At 38.6% G+C, this 23604-nt stretch overlaps 3 protein-coding genes across 3 annotated transcripts; all 3 read left to right on the forward strand.

Moving 5' to 3' along the window:
* The first annotated feature begins 5111 nt into the window (after window positions 1–5111).
* LOC118854137 (olfactory receptor 1020-like) lies at window positions 5112–6053 on the forward strand. The gene has a single exon (XM_036764472.1). It carries the CDS (start codon window positions 5112–5114, stop codon window positions 6051–6053), a length of 942 nt encoding a protein of 313 aa, XP_036620367.1.
* Window positions 6054–15643: 9590 nt separating this feature from the next.
* Window positions 15644–16585, forward strand: LOC118853929 (olfactory receptor 1020-like). Its single transcript, XM_036764181.1, has one exon. The coding sequence runs from the start codon at window positions 15644–15646 to the stop codon at window positions 16583–16585; it is 942 nt and encodes a 313-aa protein (XP_036620076.1).
* Window positions 16586–22179: 5594 nt separating this feature from the next.
* LOC118855189 (olfactory receptor 5M10-like) lies at window positions 22180–23136 on the forward strand. Its single transcript, XM_036765280.1, has one exon. The coding sequence runs from the start codon at window positions 22180–22182 to the stop codon at window positions 23134–23136; it is 957 nt and encodes a 318-aa protein (XP_036621175.1).
* Window positions 23137–23604: the final 468 nt, after the last annotated feature.

A 23604-nucleotide genomic window follows, 5' to 3' on the forward strand; every position in this document is an offset into this window, starting at 1 on the left:
AGTGATGATCTTATTAAATAGGCTATCATTATCGCTTTAATGAAGGATGTAATCTAATAGGTCAGACTCTTAGAAGCAGAGAGGACTCAGAGTTCATTTATGTAATCCAATCCGCAGTTGCAGAGAAATTACCTCTACTATATCACTGCCAAGCCATTCTCTGCTTGAAGACCTCCATGGGCTACACACTTTCTGACAAAGCAGCTCACTCTATCTTTGCAGATCTCTATAATTCTGCAGGGTCTTAATTTGACTGTTTGAAATTTTTACTAGTTGGGACTAAGGAAGACAAAGTCTAATCCCCCTTCAATGTAAGTTCTTGCAATACTAGACAGTAATCATGAGCCACCCAAGTCTTTTACTGAGATAAAAAAAAAAAACCACAATAACCCTTCTTAGATAGGGATTACCCTAGTACAGGAGTGGGGCACCTGGGACCTCTTAAGGCTACAAGTGACCTTCCAGGTCCTTAAGTACAGACTTTTGACTGAATCTAAGGCTGCACTTAAGGATTTAGAAGGCCACATGTGGCCTTAAATAAGCCCCAGGTGCCCCATCTCTGCAACCTGGTCCTTTTCAAATCATGGTTTCTTCTCTCTGGACATACTCTAGTTATCAATATACTTACTTAATTGTAATTGAACTGAACACAATACAATAAGTATGATGTGATCTGGACGGAATAGTAGTCTGTCTATTCCTCTCTTAATGCGAAATACCATATGTTCCTTTTGCTTACCCCATCATGACATTCTGTGCATAAGGTCATTGGAAGCACAACCTATAATACTCTAGATAATAAATATTCTTTATTCATTTTTTCATTTTCCTGTGTGACCTACAGTTGAAATTATTTACAGTTACTAAGGAGATACTCATTAGGTATGTGATCCTGACTAAGTCACTTAACCACTTTCAGCCTCAGTTTCCTCATCGGAGAAATGGGTAACAATAGCACTTACCTCCCAGGATTGTTATGGCAATCAAATGTGACAGGAGTGGGGACTGGACCTATGCTTTTATTAGCACATGGGCCTCCTGGATGAGGAAACTTCTACCAGTGGAAATCAGTTCTTTCTCTCCAACCTTTAGTCTAAGAGACTTGCCTAGATCATTGAAAGGTTAGGTGGTTTGGTCAAGGTCATAGTGTCAAAGGCAGGCCTGGAATTCAGGTCTTCCTGGCACCAAGGTTGGCTCTCTTTTCATTATGCCAGGCTTTGGAAACTTTAAAGTAAGATCTATATATGAAATATTTTCATTGCTGTGCTTCTTGTTATTACAAGAGAGGCTCTGAAATATCTGAGACTTTAATAAAGTCAGTATAACGTCATTTGAAAATGGATCATCCATAGAAATACCTCCTCCATTGGGACTCTGCACTGGACATCCTCCATGATACTGTCAACCACCTCTGGAAAGCACACATTGCCTTGCTTTTTTTTTCTCACTAGCTTCTTGCTGAAACAAAAGCCCAATCTTTAAACACAAATATTACAGAAATTCTGATGGCAGAGGATGAAACATATTCCCCCTACTTCCTACAGCCAGCTCCTGGAGCCATTGTTTTGAGAACTTCAGTTTGGCTGTTGCTTCTATGAAGGCTACAGCTGTAGTTACTGAAAAGTCAGAAAATAAAGTTCTCTACACAAAAAGCTTTTGCATTGTCAAATTGTTTACTATCATAATCGAATATTACTATCAGTAGAAATAACATTAACAAAGGTGCATTATCATGTGCTTTGATTCCAGTCCCTAGGGACCATGAGACCTTTCATCTGTAGATGAAAACTCTTATAGGTATTGTCTCCCCCATCAGAATGTCAACTCTTTTTGATGAGGGACTGTCTTATTTTCCTATTTGAGTCTCCAGCACTTACCAATGAGCTGCCTCCAGGGCTAGCCTATGCCTATTACTAAAGATTTGCAAGTTGCAGCTGGATAACCAAATACTTGTCATGGATTCAGCACTTAACACAGTACTTCATAATTAAACAATTAAAAAACACATGGTCATCCATCCATCTATCCATCCATCCATCTATCCATCCATCCACCCATCCATCCATCCATCTATCCATCCATCCATCCAACCATCCATCCATCCATCAATCCATCCATCCATCCATCCAACCATCCAACCATCCATCCATCCATCCATCCATCCATCCATCCATCCATCTATCCATCCATCGTTTCTTTGTTTTCTCTCCATACTACTGCATTTCCAATTATAGAATACTGCCATATTGTAACCTATTTGTGGGGCATCTTGTCTGAAGAGAGACATGTAAGGCTCATTTTACTTTACTCAAACAAAAACTTAAAAATAAAAGATAACTCAAAGGATGATAAGCAAACATTTTGATATGCGGGGCCTTTTGATGGTTCTTTAGTGGAAGATGGGATGGCAGAGTAATTGGCTAATTATGTGGTGAGACTAATTAGGATATCCTTGGGGAACAAGTTCAAGGCGGGCAATGAGCAAGAGCTGGATCCCATCTTTCCCTTAAATAAATCAGGAAGGTCTCTCTGGAGTGGAGAGGAGCAATTCGAGAAACCGCGGATGGCAGGACAAGAGCTTAATGTTTCTGTGAATATACACATGAATCCAGAGTTAAATTTTCCCCTGTTCTAGGATATTTATAGTGGGCTCTTAGCGTAAGGCCAAGAAGAAGAAGGAAAGAAAAAAAAAAGGTTTCCCTCTTGCATGCTTCAGGAGTGATTTTTGAGGAGAGGTAAGTGTTGGAAAATGAACTCGATTGTAGATGCTGTCAGAAGACAGATGGGAAAGTCTCCCTATGTATATATGCGTTTCTGTCAGAAAAATCACAACCTATTTGTGCATTCTTATGCTGTGGGACTCTTGTCTGTGCTTTGCCAAATGTTATTTTAATAAGGAATAATAAGGAAAATCTGAATTTGAATCCTCCTTGAGACACCTCCTACCTGTGTGATCACAGACAGTTCACTTCACTTCTCTCAGCCTCAGTTTCCACATCTGTAAATTGGAAATAGCACATACAGGATTGTTATGAGGATTACAGGAGGTAAGGTTATAATAAAGTGACAAGGGTTCAGGCTGTTCACATTTAAGAGATTTCTCCAAGGTCACGCAGCTAGTAAATATCTGACAGACAATTTGGATTTCAGCCTCCTTGACTACAAAGGGACTATTTGGCCTGCTGCGCTACCCAAATGTTCCTCAGAGGCTGTATGTGGAGGGCTGGGGCCTTCATTGCAGTGCTATCATAAGATATTTCATTGGCGGTTGACAAAGTATCTGATATCTGGAACATCTATGGTAAAGTTAGTGTTAGAAGTGATCCAAAAATTCTGTGACCCTGGGCATGTCACGTAAGTTCTGACAGCCTCACAGTCTGGAAGGCTCTGCCCAAGGAGTTTAAGTCATTTAGCCCTGTTTGCCTCGGTTTCCCCATCTGTGAAAAATGAGCAGGAGAAGGCAACGGCAAACCGCTCTAATATCTTTACCAAGGAAATCCCAAGAGTTGAACACTGCTGAAACAACTGGACTCCAACAATAGCCTAGTACTTTAAGACTGACAAACCATTTTTCATAAATTATTTAATTTGTTCCCATAAAAGTCCCTGAAGCAGTTACTGTTATCATTCCTGGTTTATAGACAAGGAAATTCAGGCGGAGTGAGGCTAAACCACTTGGTCAAGATTAAACAGTTAGGAAGCATCTGAGTCGGGTTTTGAATTCAGGTCTTTCTGACTCCCAGTCTACTGATCTGTCCACTACACCACACGGTACCCCGTAAAGGGGGGAAATCTGGAATTCATTTGAAGGATATTTTAGAGAAGTCAGAGACAAATATGAAAAGGCCGAATAGAAGACTTCAGAAGAAGGTAGACTATGATTAGAATTTGTACTACCGTGAAGGTATCGGACAGATGCTGATGATATGATGGATCTGTAGTTTGTTAAAGCTAATTTCATAGAGGATTATTGAGTTATAGGTGGAAGGAACCTTAAAGGCTACTGACTCCAACTATTAAAATTTACTAATAAGGAAGCTGAGAGTAAGTAATTTGCCCAGGGTCATATAGCCAATACATTCCAGTGACAGAATTTGAACTCAGATCTTCCTGACTCAAACCAAACACTGCACCACTTAGCTGTCCCAAGAGATGAAGGATAAGAAATAGTCAAAAATAACCACATGGTTTTGATGATAGGAAATAGGGTGAATGGTGGTGCCACTGACAGAAATATGGACGTTAAGAAGTGAGATCATCTAAGGGGAACGTGTGGCTGGGTCAATGAGGTGGAGAAGTTTTGGTCTCCTATGTTAATAAAAATAATAATAGCAATAACGTTTGTAAAGGATTTTACCTTAAATTACCTTATAATGTAAATTACCTTATATATGCTAACTCATTCAGTCTTGACAAAGTTCTGCGAGTCAGAAGCTGCTTTATTCTCATTTTACAGATCAGAAAATTCAGACTGAGAGAGGGGTCATGCCCAGGGTCATGTAGCCAGTAGGATTCTGAGGTGGGATTTGAACTCACCTTCCCAATTCCAAAACCAACACTTTATCCACCATGTTACCTAGAACACCGTGTTTTGTCCGAGCTTTGTGTCATCTAGCACTTAGTAGGTGAACACAGTAGTCACCGAATATCTATTTGGTGAGCGAATGCCTGCCAACAGTTGTTATGAGATGATGTTGTGGAGCTCAAAAGTGAAATCTAGGCTAGAAATATTGATTAGAACATAGAATATTTGAATAGACTAAGCAGCTAGGTGGCACAATTCATAGAATGCTGGATTTGTATTCTGGAAGACCTGAGTTCAAATATTCCTCAGAATTTTCTGGCTGTGTGACCCCAGGGAAATCACTTAATCTCTTTCAGCCCAAATTTCCTACTCTCTAAGATGGAGATAAAAATAGTGCTGACCTACCAGGATTATTGAGAGGACCAAATAAGATAACGTCTGTCAATATGCATTTATTACAGAAAACTCTTTGTATTGTAAGCAAAATTTTTAATATATGTATGCTAAGCTCTTTGTGAACTTTTAAGTGCTATACCATGTTAGCTATTATAATTATTGACATGTCTCTTCTTTTGTTTCAGCATGAATGGATAGAAGTGCAGTGGAAAATCAAACAGAAGCAAAAGAATTTGTTCTGTTAGGCCTCTCGGATGATCCTGAGCTAAAGCTTATCCTCTTTGTGGTGTTCTTCTTCATCTATATAGCCACCATGATGGGAAATCTGGGCATGATAATACTGATCACAATAGATTCTAAACTCCACACCCCAATGTACTTCTTCCTCAGTAGTCTTTCCTTTGTGGATGCCTGTTATTCCTCTGCTGTCACTCCCAAGATGCTGGTGAACCTCTTGGCTGAGAACAAGGCCATCTCTAGAAATGGCTGTGCTGCCCAGTTTTACTTCTTTGGCTCATTTTTAGGTACTGAGTGTTTCCTCTTGGCTGTAATGGCATATGATCGCTATGTGGCCATCTGCTATCCACTTTTATATTCAGTCATCATGTCTGAAAAGGTTTGCTTTATGCTGGTAGCCACCACAATCCTCGCCGGCTTTGGGAATGCAGCTGTCCATACAGGAATGACTTTCAAGCTGTCTTTTTGTGCCTCTAATAAGATCAATCATTTCTACTGTGATACACCACCCCTCCTGAAACTCTCCTGTTCTGACACTCATATCAATGGGATCGTCATCATGGTTTTCTCCAGCTTCAATGTCATCAGTTGTGTGCTGATGGTCCTCATCTCCTACCTCTTCATCCTTGTCACCATCTTGAGGATGCACTCTGCTGAAGGCAGGAGCAAAGCTTTTTCTACTTGTGCCTCTCATCTCATGGCTGTTACCATTTTCTTTGGGACCATTCTTTTCATGTACTTACGTCCCACCTCCAGTTACTCAATGCAGCAAGACAAGGTCGTGTCTGTATTTTACACAGTGGTGATTCCAATGTTAAATCCTCTGATATACAGCTTAAAGAATAAGGATGTGAAGGATGCCCTGAAGAAGATCCTACAGAGACATAGCAACTAGGTCTTCTTAGCCAATCACTCAGTACTGTGCAAGAGGATGCTATTCCCAAAGAGTCCTGTTTTCCTTTATTTCTGATTTATTCTTTGCTGATAAGGACAATTATCCAGATAGATGTGCCCAATTTAGTCCCCACCACCACCACCACTGTGTAGCCTGAAAGAATTAAGTGCATCTGTTTAATTGCCTTACTTTGGAATTGCGGGTATCTTACTTGTAATGATTGTGTAACCCTTTCTTAATTTACTGTCTTAATCTGTTACAGTTTGGTCCTAGAAATAAAAAGAATAAAATGTTATAATATCAATTAATTTTAGGAACAAATTCAATAAGGAAGGAGGATTAATTAAGTCTGAGTAAACTCATAAGACTCAGGGTCACAGGTAGCCCTTTTTGGCTGGTATATCTAATCCAAGCTATTCAGTATATCTATGAGGGCCTCCACCAATATTCTCCTTCACCAAAATTTTCCTGCCTCCACTTAACCAACATTATTCTTTTTATTACTCATCATTTTCACCTCTCCATGAAAGCCTTGATGCCTCTAAAGATATAATTTCCTATACCTAGAGTGATCCGCATTCTCTATAATTCTGCCTTTCCTGAATTTCTCCTTTAAGAAAAATTTCCCTTATCAATTCATCCAACTTTTTTTTCTCCTTAGGATATAAATGCATAATTCAGACAGCTGGACACACACACACACACACACACACACACACACACACACACACACGCAAACACAGTCACGCATTAACTCTATGTAGAGAGTTGTAATAAAGAATAACTTGTCCCACCATTATTCTCACAATACAGATCTCTGAGCATCATCATGAGAAATGAAGTTGATTTTATATAATTTTATTGGTCTTATTTACAATTAATTGATTTGTCCTCTAATTGCCTAAGTAATGGTTCTTTGTCTCTGAATTTGGTTCAGAAATTCAGCTAGCCTGAGATGAGTTAAGGTTTAGAAATCCAGTTCTCCTACTAACCACTGCCTCAAGGGCATCTGCTGTCCTTAAAGGATATAGATGGTCACCAAGGAATCCAGTCCACTACCTCTAACCTTGCAGGTGTATTCAAATAGTGGATATTTCTTAATCACAGGAGTTCAACTACCCCTCTGAGTTAGTTAAAAGAAACCTTGTTATCCTTCATGGCTTCAGCTCCAGAAAAACTCCATGATACCTGTTGCTGCTGTTATTTGTCCTTTATTCCGGAAGACCATGACATCAGGGAAGTGATGCCATGACATGTAAGTGAATTGGATTTAAATGGGGGAGGACTGTGCAAGGTCACCAGCCTCACTTTCTCCTCCACAACCATCTGGGTCCAGTGGCCAGATATGGATCAGGATGACTGGAGATAGCTCTGGATACAGTGGGAGACCTTAGCCTTTTTAAGCTGACATCTGTATGCTATCTTTGAAGGCCTACAAGCTGACATGATACATTCTCACAAGGTATACTGGCTATTTCTACCCATGTTTGACCAATTAAAATGGTATTATCTTCCTTTTAGGAGCCAGGGAGTCTGCTATCCCTGGTCCACTATCAATAGCCTCAGGATACAGATGGGTCCCAATAATCAACCAAGCAATCCTCTAAGACAGAGAAGGATGGTTGTTAACCCCACATAAGTGGTAGCCCACTTTTGTTTTTTTAATATAACCAGTCATGTTGTCCCTAACCCCACAATGCTGTCAATCTTGTAACCAATTCTATTATTTCTTCACGTACACTGTTCTGTTATTTATTCTATGCTTATAAAAAAACCTATGCCTCCTCTTCAGGATCTTTTGGCCTAACCAAAGTAGCCAATTAGCCTGCTTTATTAATAGATTCACGCTCTGCTAATAAACTGATAAAAGCTTGGAATTCTGCACCTCAGTTTACCTTTATCAAATCATATGAAGACAATCAGATTGTAGTTTTAAGATGAAAGTAAAAACATATTTTATAAAGTCTCATTTCAGATTCTAACAAGTATTCAACAGAGAATTATACCATATTAACATAAGAAGAATCCTTAGGGTTAAACAAAAAGCGCATTGGATTTGAGTTCAGGTGATCTGGGTTTTGATTCTAATCCTGTCACTTATTGTCAGTGTATCTTTAATAAATTACTTTCCCTCTCTGGATCTCAGTTTTTCCATCCATAAAATGATGATTTCTCTGAGATGGCTTCCAATTCTAAAGGCTATTATCCTATGTGATCTTCTCCATCCCCAAACCCAATTCAGCAATCTCAGTCTAAATGATCCTGAACTAGTGGTCTAGCCTATGCTGGGACATTCACAGCAGTGAACAATATAGTACATTACAATTCTGACCAAAGGAGCAAAATATTCATTTTGATCTCATTGAAGTTTCTACCCACGTATATGAAAGATTTTTAAGATGTAGAGTAGAATGTTTTTAACAACCTGTTTTACTGCGGGCTAATATGCCTTTCACAGAGACTGAGGTAACTCTTTCACTTTCCAGGTCATTCTCAGACGACAATTTCCTTCTTTCCTTCTTCCAAAGACTTAGAATGAAGGGCATGGTAATTTTCTCAAAACCCAAGACCCAGCTGACTGATTTCTTTTTATTTTTGTCTTAGGCTGAGAAACAAGAAGGGCCTATTGGTTCAATAACTGGTCTGTGGGTTGTGCTATCTTTGAGATTACTTATGGCTAACACTATCACCGGTGAATCTTGAAACTATTTCTTCATTTATTCTTTCTTCTCATTTATGACCAGGGACACAGGGATTAAAATGACAAATAAGGCCAACCCCCAAAAGACATGGACGGCTACGGTGTATAATGCATAGAACCCTAGACATGAAATCAGGAAAAGCTGGCTTTAAATCTTGCCTCATATACTTACTAGTGGTGTGACCCTTGAGCAGCTAGACTCATTGATCTCTAAGGTCTCTAACTATTCTAAATTCATTATCCTCTTGATCTTACTATCCATTCCCCCTTTCAGATTTCTCATTCTTTTCTTGCAGCAGAGAATACATGGTACTTTAATCAGCCCACATACACCATATATACTTTATAGAAATTATTTCATGAGGTTTTTATGCTGATAGACTATTTAGTTGCCCTGGGCCTTTGATGTCTAAAACCTTATGAAAAGGGCTTATCACTTACTGTTTCATAATAGGGATAAAAAACTTTATAAGTCACATGCAGGAATGAACATTTTTTTGGCCCAGGACTGGGGTGTTTGGAAGTCTAAAAATGCCCTGGTGATGTATCTTGGAATGACACAAACCCACATAAAACAATCCATCAGAAAATAGTTAAAAATAACTAAGGTTGCACTGTTTCCTGGGGAGATAAATGATGACACAAGAAGGTAGCTTTGGGGAAGCGTATCCATGGGTAAGGATGAATATAACATTAGATTTGCAGTTTCACAGAGTTCCGAAGGTACAAAGTGAATATTCATCTGATGCAAAGGAACCTGGATTATAAGAATTCAAGAAAATAGACTTTCATTGCTTCTTCCTTGGACTAGTTGTGGGTCCTGGTCTGGTCTGACTACAAAATACAGGGCATCCACACTAGCCAAAACACGGCAGTAAAATGATAATGCAACCTTGGACTGTATTAGGAGAGGTAATGCAAAGGTTATAGATGTGATAATGTTCTACACTCTGTACCATTCAGTTCACATCTGGAATACTGTTCATTTCTGGAAATCAAAATTTAGGAAGCATATTGACAAGCTGGTATGTGTCCACTGGAGAGCCACATCTGTATGGCAATAGGACTGGAAAGCCTATAGTTAGCTAATCAGATTACATTTAAGAGAAGAAAGGGTGAGGTGGGAGGAGATGCTAGATGATGTCAAATACTTTAATGTATGTCATGTGGTAGAGGTGAAGAGATTACATCTATGTTCTCACTAACTTCCAACTGTAATTCAGTATTTTCTTCAATTATTTAAAAACACTGTTCTGAGAAGGGTCCATAGTCTTTACCAGGCTGTCAAGGGGGAACATGACACAAAGAGAGTTAAGAACCTTGGATTGTATTGGCTCATATTAGTCCCAGAGGGAAAAGCTAGGACAAATTTGTGGAAGCTGCAAAGAGGCTTAAGATTTTCCTGAAATGTAAAGAGGAAACAAAGAAAGAAAGGAAAAAAAAACTTACTAATGATGAGGACTGAAAGTCAGAATGGGTTGTCACAGTGAATAGGGCTCTACTCTTCATCAGAGATTTTCCGTTGAAGCCTAGGTGATTGCTTTTTTCTGTATTTGCACAGTGCTTGACACATGGTAAACATTTATAAATGTTTGTTAATGGACTGATTGATTTGTTAGGTGCCACCTGCATTGCATGGACTCTAAGGTTCTTTCCAGTCCTGAGACTCTATGATTCAATATTGTGCTTCCTAATAGTCATGTCTCCCTTTCTTAAAGGGCGACTTCCTTGATCATCTATGCCTTTCCCACTCATATTTCCTAAAGACAACTCTTCCTTCTCCTCCACAGGCCTCTGATGCCTGGTTAGATAATAATATAATAGCTTGCATTTATATAACACCTGCTTTGCTCTGAGCACTGTGCCAATATGATCTCATTTGATACTCACAATAGCCCTGGGAGCTTTACATGTAATTGGGAAAAAATGAAACATTATTGAAAGTTTAAAAAATTAACCCTGGGAGTGAGGTGCTATTATTATCCCCACTTTACAGTTCAGAAAACTGAGGGCAGCAGAGATTAAGAGATTTTCCCAAGATCAGTAAATATGTGAGGTGGCATTTGAACTCCGGTCTCTCTGAGTCTAGCCTCAATGCCCTCTTCATTGCACCTTCTAGCTGCCCTTTGATTCAGCAGGTGAGTCTCTGGAGATTCAAATCCAAATGGAGAGTATACACATGAGAAGATCTGCACATGTTTGCATGATTAAAATGTGAGACCTCTTCTTTGAGGAAAGCACTGCTGAATAAAATAAGAATTGCAAACAGTAGCACTTTATGTTTCTAACTATCCTAACCCTTTAGACAGTGCCTACAGCGATTGAGAGAAATCAGGGGAGCAGGAGGAAACTTTAGAATTCACAGTAAAACTCTTATGCAAATTGCATTTTGGCTATTTACTAATTCCAGTAACTTAAATGATAATCACTTACATTTAAGTAATGGCTCCATCACAATGAAGAGATTTACACATATATGTTACATATGTAAAACATGTAGGAAGTATAGAATATGGAATATATTTGCATATATTATGGTATACAAATGTAAATATACAACATATAAACATACCTTTGAACCCCACAAGAGGCTGGGGAGGCAGGTACTATAGGTATTATGAAACTAAATATTTATCATCACACTCATGTTCCTGAGGGATTTGTGAAGTGAGTCTCTTTATTGTCATAACTTAGCACAGGTTAAGAGACTAGGTGGCCAGCACCACAGGATATTCATATGTGCATTTCATGAAGTCACTGACTTAATTTAAAAGGGTTCTGAGGGCCTGGTAGAGGAAATAGCCTGTGAAAAGCTTGGAATCAAGAAGGGATCAAAGTTACACTATTTACTATAGGGAAGGATTTAATGGTGGCCTAAAATTGTTCATGAATTTTGCCTTCCCTTCTCCTCTGATTTCCCTAACCAACTAATAAAGTCTTTGGAGAGACTACAACTCAGCATAAGCCATGCATTTTAATTACCAGTGATTAACATTTCAGATAACTGAACCCAAGGGTTTTCAGAGATCACATCATCTCAAAGGACTCATATCTTTCTTATTAAGATCCTTTCATTGTAGTAGTCCAGCAAGAGTGCATTCTATCCTTGGATCAATTCAGTGACCAGATCTCAGCCACAAGCTGTTATTCATACATCCCAGGTGGGACCCTCTGAACATAAAAATTCAGGGGCTGCCAAAGGAGACCTATGTGTTTATCTAGTATTCCACAGATTTAGAAGCAATCCAGGCCCCACTAGGCTCAATGGATCCTTCCTATGGACACACCAGGTAAGGACAAATATTCTTTGATTTTAATGCTACCAGAGCAATAAACTCTTCATAGGGATCAGGGAAAATTGTCTTGCCCCAGATATGCAAAGTAGAAATGTAAAGAAACATTAGGCTAGCTTCATGAACTCAAATGAATTATGTAGAATTTTATAACATAAACTAATATAACCGGAAAGGACATTAGAGCATAGAACACACTGAAGAATGTTAAAGCTAGAACCTTTAGAACACAGAACTTAGAATGTCAGAGTCGAAAGAGATCGTAGGACATAGGTCATAGAGTATCAAAGTGGAAGCACTTAGAATAGAGGATGGCATCTTCTCTCATTAAACCTCTCCCATTACACCGTCCCTCCAACCCCCACCATCACAGTGGAGACTTTGACCTAGACTTTACTTCTTATCATCTCATAGCCCCTTGACATGATTCTCCATTCTTACCTCCACTTTTATATCTGATGAAGAGATAATCCTGGCACTTGCAAAGATCAATGCCTGTACTCTTGTGCCATCCCCTCCCTTTTTTTTAAGCAGACTGTGTAACTATTATCTCTTCTACTCTCTAGTCTTCCATCTCTCATTACCTGGTGACTTTCCTGCTACCTACAAGCGCGCGCGCACACACACACACACACACTTCTTGATCATCATTAAAAAAAACAAAAAATCCTCACTAGACCCTACCATCCCAATGGCTATCATCTCTACATCTCCTCTTTTTTCAGCCCAACTCCTTGACGAAGCTTTCCACACTTGGTGCATCCACTTTCTCACCTCCCACTTTCTTTTAAACCCTCTACAATGTGACTTTTGGCCTTTTCATTCAACTGAAATTTCTCTTTCTAAAGCCAAATCTGATGGCTTTTAGCAATCCTTATCCTTCTCAACCTCTTGGCAGTAGTAGTGTATACTGCTGGCCACTTTCTCCTCCCAGACTCTCCTAGACTCTTCATTCTCCCTCACTCTACACAGCTACTCACCAAATCCTTGTAATTCTGCCTCTAAAACATCTTTCCTAGATACTCTTTTGTCTCCATTCGCAAAATCACTACCATAGTTCAGGGCTTCAGAACTTTTCACTTGGAATATTGCCATTTTCATTTAGTTGTTCTTCATGCTGTGAATCTTTCCCCTTTTCCAATTCCTCTTTTGCAGAGATGCCAAACTGATTTTCCTAAAACACCATTTTATAAGTCACTCCTCTAGTCAACAAACTTCAGTGACTCACTGTTACTTGAAAGATGTGTGCCATTTAAAGTCCTTCGCAATCTGATTCCAACCTCCTTTTCCAGCCATGTTGCACATTTCTGCCCCTGTGTACTCTGCACTTCAGCCAAACTGATCTTGCTGTTCCTTTATTCAAGGCTCCTTCTCTCATGTCCATCCCTTTGCACTAGCTAACTCTTCTCCTTTCCTCATGAATTGAATGCATTTACTCTTCATCTCCATCTCTTGAAATTTCTAGTTTCCATCAAGGCCCAATGCTAATGTCACCTCCTATGTGATACCTTGCCTAAATTTTACTGCCACCACCCCATTCCCTGCCTAATTATTAAGGTTTTCCTCCCAACTCACCTTTTATTTACTTTGAATCTCACTCTCTCCGTCTTTCTCTGTCTCTATCTCTGTATCTCTCTCTCTCTCCTCTCTCCCTTTTTTCCCTCTTCTCCTTTCTTGTTTTCTTCTCTCCCTCTTCTCTTTTTTCACTCTCTTTCTCTTTATCCCTCACCTTTTCCTCTCTCCCATATATCATATAATTCCATTATATGTATATTCCATTCCGACTGGTGAAATTTTCTAAGAGTGATATTATGGGCAAATAATTTAACATCTCTGAGCCTGTAATATATATTCCCAGAAAGCATGGCCTGTCCCAATTTGTCTTCATATACTCAGCTCAGAGCACAGTACTTGGCACTTAAATGATTGATGTGGAAACATGTTTTCTTTATACTAAATCTAGTCCATTATCCTCCAAGCTAGACTGCATTTATAGCTGTGAAGAAGGCCTTGAATCCAGGTGTGGTGACTCAAATGCCAATTCTCTGTCCTCAGTCTATACCACCATGCCAAAAATAACCAGGAAAAGCCATACGCCAGAGAAAATATATTGAAATGGTTAATTGGTGAAATGTGGATCAAATAGCTTTTCGGATGAAGGGTGTTTTTTGTTTTGTTTTTGCTTCTCCGTTTTCAGCTGGTCATTAGGGCATCATATATATGAAAGAAAACATAAATCGGAGAAAATGAGGAAGACTATAAAAAGATTAAATGATAGAAGTGACATCTATCCTGGTAATGCTAAGGAACATGATTAACTGTGTCTTGTTCAATAAGTAGAAGCCACTAATTACATGAGAGATGTCATTTGTCACCAGACTGGCCACTGTAGGGGATTCATTCACTTAACAAACATTTATTAAACATCTGTGGTGTGCTTAGCCCTAACTATATGTGCTGAGGCTAGAAAACAATGCCTGACCTCAAGGAGTCTATATTTTATTCTGATTTAAAAAAAATAACACTATCATCACCACCAACAAAGACAATGCATTTATATAGAACTTCAGTGTTTGCAAAGCCCTTTACCTACATTTTGTTTATGGAACCTTGTAAGGAAGGACCCTTTGATATAGATATTATTATTACCCCAATTTTAAAGATAAAGAACCAGGACTTAAAGAGATGAAAGAATTTGCCCAGGAGGCAGTTCCAGATGCACCTAGAGAAGTTTCCTCCCAGCTATTCATTTGTTGAGCAAAGACTTTCCTATTCATAAATCTTCAGTAGCCCCCCTTTACCCTAACCCTGCCAATTGTACTTTTCTATAGGATCATAATCTGTCAGATCTATAGGATCTGAAAACTGTATCCCATAACCAAAGACTCGAATCTTTAAAAAATATCATACTTAAGGATAAATTAATTTATGTTGCATTGATTTACCTTCTTTTTCTAGGACAGTGCTTGAATATCACTGATACAGTAAAAGTCCCTTATTTGATTGATTAATCATCTGATTGAGCTATGAGCAAGATAATGTATAAGCCAATTTGACTAAAATCTAGCTGGTCTGATCAAATCAATATTAATTCCACTTAGTCCCACCTAAAACAGGGTTAAGATCAATAGACAGATTAAATCTTCAAAAATACACATGAAAATAGCTCATAAAATGTTGGAATTTTTTATATATAAAAGTGTCAACCATAGAACTTAACTAGCAACTTATCTTTCCTCTTTTGAGACTAGAATAAATAGATACCATTCTTATTTATCCGGGATGACTTGGATGCTATCTCCTGCTTGTATGAGAGGGGATAGACATTGAAGGGTTTAGATCAAGAAGAGACATTTGAGTTATCTAGGCAAATTCATGACATTTTACAGAGACAGAGACTGATGCCCTCAAAGCTAAAGAGATTTGCCAGAACATCACACCAGTAGAAAATGATTGAACCAGGATTCAAACTCAGGTCCTCAAACTCCTAGTTATTCTTTGTAAATCACCATGCTAGCTACCCTCTCCTCTGATTAAGTTATTTCTGTGTCTCATTTCTTTCTTTCTTTAGCAGGAGGCATCCTTCTTCTGAGGCAATGGTTTGGAGGAATCACAGCACAGTGACTCATTTCATTCTCCTGGGATTCACTGACCAATCAGAGCTGCAACCCATTCTCTTTGGGGTCTTCGTCTTGGTCTATGTGATCAGTGTGGTGGGAAATCTGGGGATGATCCTGTTGATTGGGCTCGATTCACAATTACACACTCCAATGTACTTTTTTCTGGGCAATTTGTCCTTTGTTGACTTCTGTTACTCCTCTGTCATCACACCCAACATGCTCATCAACTTCTGGGTTGAGAAGCCAGTCATTTCATGGAGTGGTTGTGCCACTCAGTTTTTCTTCTTTGGTTCTTTTGCTGGCATTGAGGGCTTTCTGCTAGCTGTGATGGCATATGATCGCTACGTGGCAGTCTGCATCCCACTGCTGTATACCACCACCATGTCCCAGAGGTTCAACATCATATTGGTGTCAGGCACCTATCTGGCAGGTTTTACCAATGCAGCAATACACACAACTCTAACCTTTAAGCTGTCCTTCTGTCGTTCTAACGTCATCAACCATTTCTTCTGCGATACTCCACCCCTCTTGAAACTCTCCTGCTCAGATACCCATGTGAACGAGCTAGTGATTTTTGCTTTTGCCAGTTTTAATGAATTGAGCTGCCTCTTGACTATCCTCGTTTCTTATCTATATGTCATTGTTGCCATTCTGAGGATACGTTCAGCTGAGGGAAGATACAAAGCCTTCTCCACTTGTGCCTCCCACCTGACGGCTGTCACCATCTTCTTTGGAACCATTCTCTTCATGTACCTGCGCCCCAGCTCTAGCTATTCAATGGACCAAGATAAAGTGGTGTCTGTGTTCTACACAGTGGTGATCCCCATGCTGAATCCCCTGATCTATTGTCTGAGGAACAAAGAAGTGAAAGCTGCCTTTAGGAAAGTCATCGGACAAATATCTTCATCCACTTTTTAGTGTGGTTTTAGAATAATTGCATTTAGAATGGGAAAGGATGAGACAGTAGGACCTACAACTAGAACTTAGCATGCCAGAGGTAGGACAGGGCACATAACACAGAATATCAAAACTAGAATGGAAATTAGAACTGAGAATATAGAATGCCCGGGGAGGCTAGGTTTCATACTGCATTGAGTGTTGCCCCTGGTGTCAGAAAGATCCAAATTCAAATCAGATTCTACCAAGGTGCATGATGTAGGCATGTTGCATAACCTCTGTCATACTCAATTTCCTCCTCCGTAAAATGGAGATAATAATACCCACCTCACAGAGTTCTTATGAGATCAAATGCAAGAACATATAGAAAGTGCTTGCAAGCCTTAAAACACTTTGTAAATGGTAGGCGTTTTTATTTAATTATAGAGCTAGAAAGCAATTGAGAATGTAGAACATAAAATTCCATATCTCAAAGGGACTGTAGAACCTGGAATAAAATGTAGTTGCATTGGAGGAGATTTTAGATCAAAAAAGAAAGAAAGTGAGCTCCGGACTGAGCCATAGAACATGCATGCCAGAACAATGAGGCATGGATGAATGGGACTCAAGGGAAGAGATGGTTGGATTAGAAATCTCCTACCATTCTACTGGTAATAATATTTTAGTTTCTGGTAATTTAGTACATCTATATTTCAAAGACATTCATGACAGAGTGAAAAGAACTCAGGGCTAAAATGTGAGAAACCTAGGCTTTTCAGCCATTTACCCATTTTTCAGCTGGGTAACATTGGGCCAGTCATATGTATGAGGTTCCAGAAAATCATTGTCACAATTCAGATTCTGTTTCTTCTATCTTTTGCCAATTATAATTTTATACATTTTATTGTGTGACTTCCTTCTATACTTCAAGGATCTATGAATATATCAGTATGGACACTTCTGTCAGCAAAACAGATATAATTATGTTTCAGGTAAATAAAGAATCTTGAAGAGTTCTTCTAGCTACAAACTTCATATTCAGTAGAGAGAAAATTATCTCTGAAAATAATAGCTAGCATTTAAACATTATCTCATGAGATATTCACAAGAATCCCGAAGGCAGGTAATATTAACACCCCCATTTTAGAGAGAAGGAAATGGAGTCCAAGAGAAATTAAGTGACATGCATGGCTAATACGTGTTTGAGGCAAGATTTGAATTCAGGTCTTCTTAACTCTAAGTTCTGCACTACAGCCACTATAACCACTTAATTACTTGAATCTATTCAGACTTGGACAACAGATGCTAGAACAACCTTCTAGAACAACCATCACCAGTTCCATACTTGAAACCCTTCCTGCTTGTAAGGGGATGGCAGAATTCATTCTGGAGACAAAATCTTTCAGGAAAGAAGATAAATTCCACAGCACAATGAGGCAAAAGAATAATCCCTTAGTTTTATAGAAACCAAATGTTTTTATACTGTACATACTTAAACACCTCTTTGCCCATTTGTTGTTTTGTTTGGGTGGAAAGGTCAACATAGATAATTGTCTACTCCACTTAAAATAATTGATAAGATGCTATTTCTAAATACATTTATGAGGAAAGGACATATTTCAATTGTTCATTACTTAGGAACAAGGCCTACACACTTCTCTAGGTTTGAAACAAAATCTGTTTGGATTAGCTGAGGGACTTGGTCCCTCCCTTTGGTGACTGTATAAAATCCTCTAGCTAGTTAGAATCAGAGACTCGGGTGTCTGATAACAGAGAGGAAAGACAGGCATTCCTGAGAAGGAATTGCTTGTGATAGGGTAGTGACGTAGGTTGGGCAAGTATTTTGATCTTGTCCTGTATATCTTGCCCTTTTCACTTCCTTTCCCCTCAATTGGCATCTTAGCAACATCCCTAGGATGATAGCAACTGCATCAGAAGACAAGAACAGACTGGAGAACGAGAGTAAATGGAGCTTCAAGGTTCTACAGAGAGCCCTTCAGAAGAGCTGTACCATACCTAAAGGAACCATCTTAAGGACTCTAGCAATAGGATGTCTGGATGCTATACGCTACTCTTTTTCTATATGTAGTTTCTGGTCTTGGGCCCATTTTCCTGTTGACTCTATTTGTACTCATGGGAGATTGTGTCATAAACTTTTGGGTGAGCTGTTATGAACCAACTAATAAATAATTATTTCAAAAGTTTATTGCGTTTGATGGCAATGTGACAGCAAATGATAATCATAGGGGGAAATTGATGGGTGCTCATGAATCGTACTGCTAGAAATAACACCCTATCCAAAACCCCTAGCCCCTCTCTGGACTATGAAGGGGTAAGTAGCTACATTCTGGAGAGCCAGTTTGCCCTTTAATGGTGGTTGTGAGAATATCTCCAGAGTCTACATGACTATCCTGTATTCAAATCTAACAGTTTTAAAAACAAGTAATTCCCATGGAACATGTTTTTTTTTAATATTTTATTTGTATTTCACAATCTACCATCAGTTAAGTCATCAAAGGAGTTTTAAGAAAGAATGAACAAATGAATATAATTATTTGCTAAGTATCCATTGGTTCCCAAATATGTGCAATATATTTTATTAAACACCATAAATGAGATGACAAAAAAAGAGTACCTACTCTCAGGGCATTTACCCTTTAGTTTTTCCTCTCCTCTGTGATGATATACCAAGGGTCTCTCAAATAAGAGGGCACTGTCATTAACCAGTGGTCATTTTAATTTACATGATCCAATGAACACAAATCTGGGCTCTTGAGAGAAGCTAGGCTCAAATCCAAGTTCTGCGATTTGCTACCAGTTTGACTTTAAGCAAGTCACTTAATTTATCTGGACCTCAGTTTCCATATGTGTAAAATGGGAGAGGCAGTATAAGTTTCTAAGGTCCTTCTAGTTCTAAATCTATAACATTATTATAGCCAGGCTTCCAGTAAGTCTTGATGTGGCTACCCGGAAAGAGGGTCTGAGTCACTGAAGATCCTGGAAGTTACTTTATATTTTAGGAAGAGAGGAAACCACATGAGATCAGATTGAAAGGCATGAATTTCTTCCCATAACAGTTTTAAGGATCTCTGAAAAAGAAGGGAGAGAGCACTTGGAGGAGGGAGGTGATTTTTTTCTGTCTCTATATTCCAGCTAAACCCTAGTGGCCAGCACAAAAACATTTGCATGTTCCTTCCTCAAACCCAAATCACCAAGAAAGACTAAGAATTGAAAACAAATGGATTGGCAAGATACAAGACTGTTTTTTTTTAATCACAAGTATTTCAGCAAGGTAGCTGAAGGCCTAGGAAAAAAGCAGACTCTAAAGAACTGTCAGCCCTTACCATGGCCCCAGGCTAACTTTTGACAGAGAAAAGTTCTTAATATAAAATGTAATATCACCCATTACTTGTCACTCCCTCTGAACAATCCTAGTAATATCAAATTCTAGTAATGTTCTTTCATTCCTACTCTTGGAGGCATTTACTCTGTTGGGTTGAAGTAAGTCCCCACCCTGGGGACCCTTCCTGTAAACAAAGCCACTTTGAACCAGATCAGCTGTCAAAGTGTCTTCTGTTGCCCTTGCATCCCTCACTGGGATTTATGGCAAGTTAGGTCAAGACGTGTTGAAAAAAAAAAAACAGAATGAAGTTGGTTTCTTTGTCTGGATTGCTGAGAGCAGCTAGGGTGTCATGACCAGCAATGATTCAAATGGAAAGAACACCCACAACAACAGAAATGAAGCAACTGGTGGTTCATTACGAAAACCAACCTTGGTTCTAAAGAAGAACTGAGCAAATGCATCACTATCCCTTCATTGTATAGTTGGACAACTATGAGTGGGGAACTTTGAATATATGGTTAGACTCAGCAGATGTTTTGGTTAGTTTTGCTGAACTGTTTTTTATTTATATTTTTCACTTTTATGTTTCTTGGACAGAAGTAAAAGAAAACACATTTAATCATATTTAAAATATTTTTTTTCAAAATGTTAACTTAAAATCATTTTGTTGTTAATTTAAAATTAAAATTGTTGATTGACATTCAAAAATTAAATTATTTAAAAACCTTGTTAAAATGAGTTTACTATATATATGTTATATACTTTCTGGATAAGGAAGAAAAGTGGCATTAAAAGAATGGAAATAGATAAAATAATTTCCATGTAAAATAAAATACATTTTTATATTTCCTCAGCAAGACTAGGTCCAGATACCTCAGTGAATCAATAAATAGAATTTATTGCTTGCTATGTAACTGGCCCCATTCCAGACACTGAGATTACAAAGAAAGGTCAAGACCGGAAGAAGGGTTGAGGATCAGGAAAAATCCAGTAGTCATCAAATTCTTTAGATGCCCTTGAGAATGTTGCATGATTTAAGGGTTTAATTCCCAAGGGATCCAATTGGGGCATACTTCAGAGAACACACACAAGAAAGCCATGATAATATAAATGTCTCTTCTTTATCAGAGAGTTCGAGAATATTAGTTCTGAAAGGGTCTTAGCAATGGTGTACATATTTCAACCCAATGTAGTTAAACCTTCTAGAACCTTTGACAGATAGTCCTCCAGGCTCTGCCCTTGGTCAGACATAAACCCTGGGAAGCTGAGTGTGCAGAAACTATACTACTTTCAAAGGTAGGAAATTCTCTACTTGCTAAGATGCTAACATAAAAACATTCCCTTTGGGGTTAAATACCCATTGCATCACATTGAGGAAAAAGTATGAATGCTGAGAAATTTAGGAATGATTAAAAGAAATACATTTATTAAATACCTACTACATTTCAAGAACTTCACTAATTAGTAAGAATCACTAGTGGCCCCATCTTTGCACCTAAGGTCACAGCTTCATTTACGTTTATAAACTTCATCTTCATTGAATCCTACCTTTTCATAGACTTGAAATTGTATTCAACTATATTCACCACTATAGCTCCTAACTATAACTAAATGAGGATACCCTAGTCTAACCCCAGGACTCTGGCCAGCCAAGAATTCCATATTTGCCAAAGCTTCCACGTAGCCTGGTTTTAATGAATGGATTTATTTAACTCAAGGGAATAAAACTAGAGAAACAAAGAATCACAGAGTTGAAAAGACCCTTAAAATATAAAATATCACAGTTATAAAAAACCCTGAAAAAATAATTACAATATGTCAGAGCTGTAAGGGACATTTCAACATGCTAGAACTGACTTCTTAAGCCATCTCGTTCATCAGCATCATTTCAAAGTTGGCATGAAACAACAAAGTTGGAAGGAATGGGGATGACTTCTTTATTCTGCAACAAAAAATAATTGGAGTTCAATGCAGACAGCACTAATACACAATAGCATTTTAAGAAGTCCATATTATAAATTTTCATTTAAAATATAATATCAATTTGTATTTCTTTAAATAAAAATTTACACAAAGAAGAAAAAAGAAGGATGGAAAGAAGGAAGAAAGAAAAAGAAGGAAAGGGAGGAAGGAGAAAAAGAGAAAAAAGAAAGAAGCTAAATATCTATCCACAAATATTGATGGTGATGGGTAAAGGACCCTAAAATGATCTAAGCATTATGGTTCATATTAATTAAATCCCTTTTCATATGCCTGCTAATGGTAAACCTCTCAATTGACAGGACATGAGAAAATGCCTCCTACAAACCTCACTGAGGTAAGTGAATTCATCCTCCTGGGACTAACTGACGATCCAGAACTGCAGAAGATCCTTTTCATGATCTTCCTAGTGATCTACATCATCACCCTGGTGGGCAATCTGGGCATGATAGTGCTGATCCACAACAGTTCACGACTCCACACTCCCATGTACTTTTTCCTCAGTCATCTCTCCTTTGTTGATTTCTGTTACTCCACTAACATCACCCCTCAGATGCTAGTCCATTTCCTCTCACAGAGAAAAGTCATCTCTTATGCAGGATGCTTCACCCAGTGTCTTTCCTTCATTGCCCTGGTGATTACCGAGTTTTATATCCTCGCCTCAATGGCCATTGATCGCTATGTGGCCATCAGCAGCCCTCTGCATTACAGCACCAAAATGAACCACAATGTCTGCCTCTGCCTCGTCATTGTTCCCTATGTCTATGGCTTCCTGAATGGCCTTTCCCAGTCCCTGCTGACTTTCCACTTATCCTTCTGTGGACCCAATGAAATTAACCACTTCTACTGTGCTGACCCTCCTCTCCTCTTACTGGCCTGCTCTGATGTGTTTGTCAAAAAAATGGCCATGTTCACAGTGGCTGCCTTCACTTTATCAAGCTCACTCTTAATAATTCTCTGTTCTTATGTTTTCATTTTTGCTGCCATTTTGAGAATCCGATCGGCTGAAGGCAGATGGAAGGCCTTCTCCACTTGTGCATCTCATCTAATTGCAGTCACTCTGTTTTATGGGACCCTCTTCTGCATGTACTTAAGACCCCTTTCTGAGCAGTCTGTGGAGGAATCCAAAACAATTGCTGTCTTTTATACGTTTCTGAGTCCCATGCTAAATCCCTTCATCTATAGCCTCAGAAACAAGGATGTCATTGAGTCTATGAATAAAATGTTCCAGAGAAAACACTTCATGAAAATGAGAGGATGTATTACATAGACACATTCGGTTATAGAATCATGAATTGTAAGGGAATTTAAGTAAACAAACAACAATTGCATCTTTTCATTTAATAAATCAGGAAACTATGGTTAAAATTCTGAAAGTCTCTTCCCTATGGCTACAAAATAAGTAGCAATAGTAAGTACCCCAGCTGACTTTCTTATCCAATTCTCCTGAATTCATAGTAAGTCTTCCTTCCATTGCATTGGGATTTCCATTTTATCCTCACAACCCATATATAGGCAACACTTCTCTGAGAAGCCTCCCCTACTCCCTGGCATATACGCAATACAAAGCTACATAAAATATTATCAGGAAAGATTATTGTTGATGGTGTTGATAGTGCTGACAGTTATGATGATAATGTTATAATGTTGACAACGCTAATGCTGCTGCTCAAATTTTTTCTGGTAATTCTCTTCATAAGAAGCTCCATGACATAGTGGACAAAGTGCTGCCTTGGAC

Source organism: Trichosurus vulpecula, chromosome 6, assembly GCF_011100635.1.
Source record: "Trichosurus vulpecula isolate mTriVul1 chromosome 6, mTriVul1.pri, whole genome shotgun sequence".
Taxonomy (NCBI): Eukaryota; Metazoa; Chordata; class Mammalia; order Diprotodontia; family Phalangeridae; genus Trichosurus; species Trichosurus vulpecula.

Excerpts from the sequence above, each read along its gene's own strand:
- LOC118854137 (XM_036764472.1), top strand. The coding sequence starts at position 5,112 with ATGGATAGAAGTGCAGTGGAAAATCAAACAGAAGCAAAAGAATTTGTT.
- LOC118853929 (XM_036764181.1), top strand. The coding sequence starts at position 15,644 with ATGGTTTGGAGGAATCACAGCACAGTGACTCATTTCATTCTCCTGGGA.
- LOC118855189 (XM_036765280.1), top strand. The coding sequence starts at position 22,180 with ATGCCTCCTACAAACCTCACTGAGGTAAGTGAATTCATCCTCCTGGGA.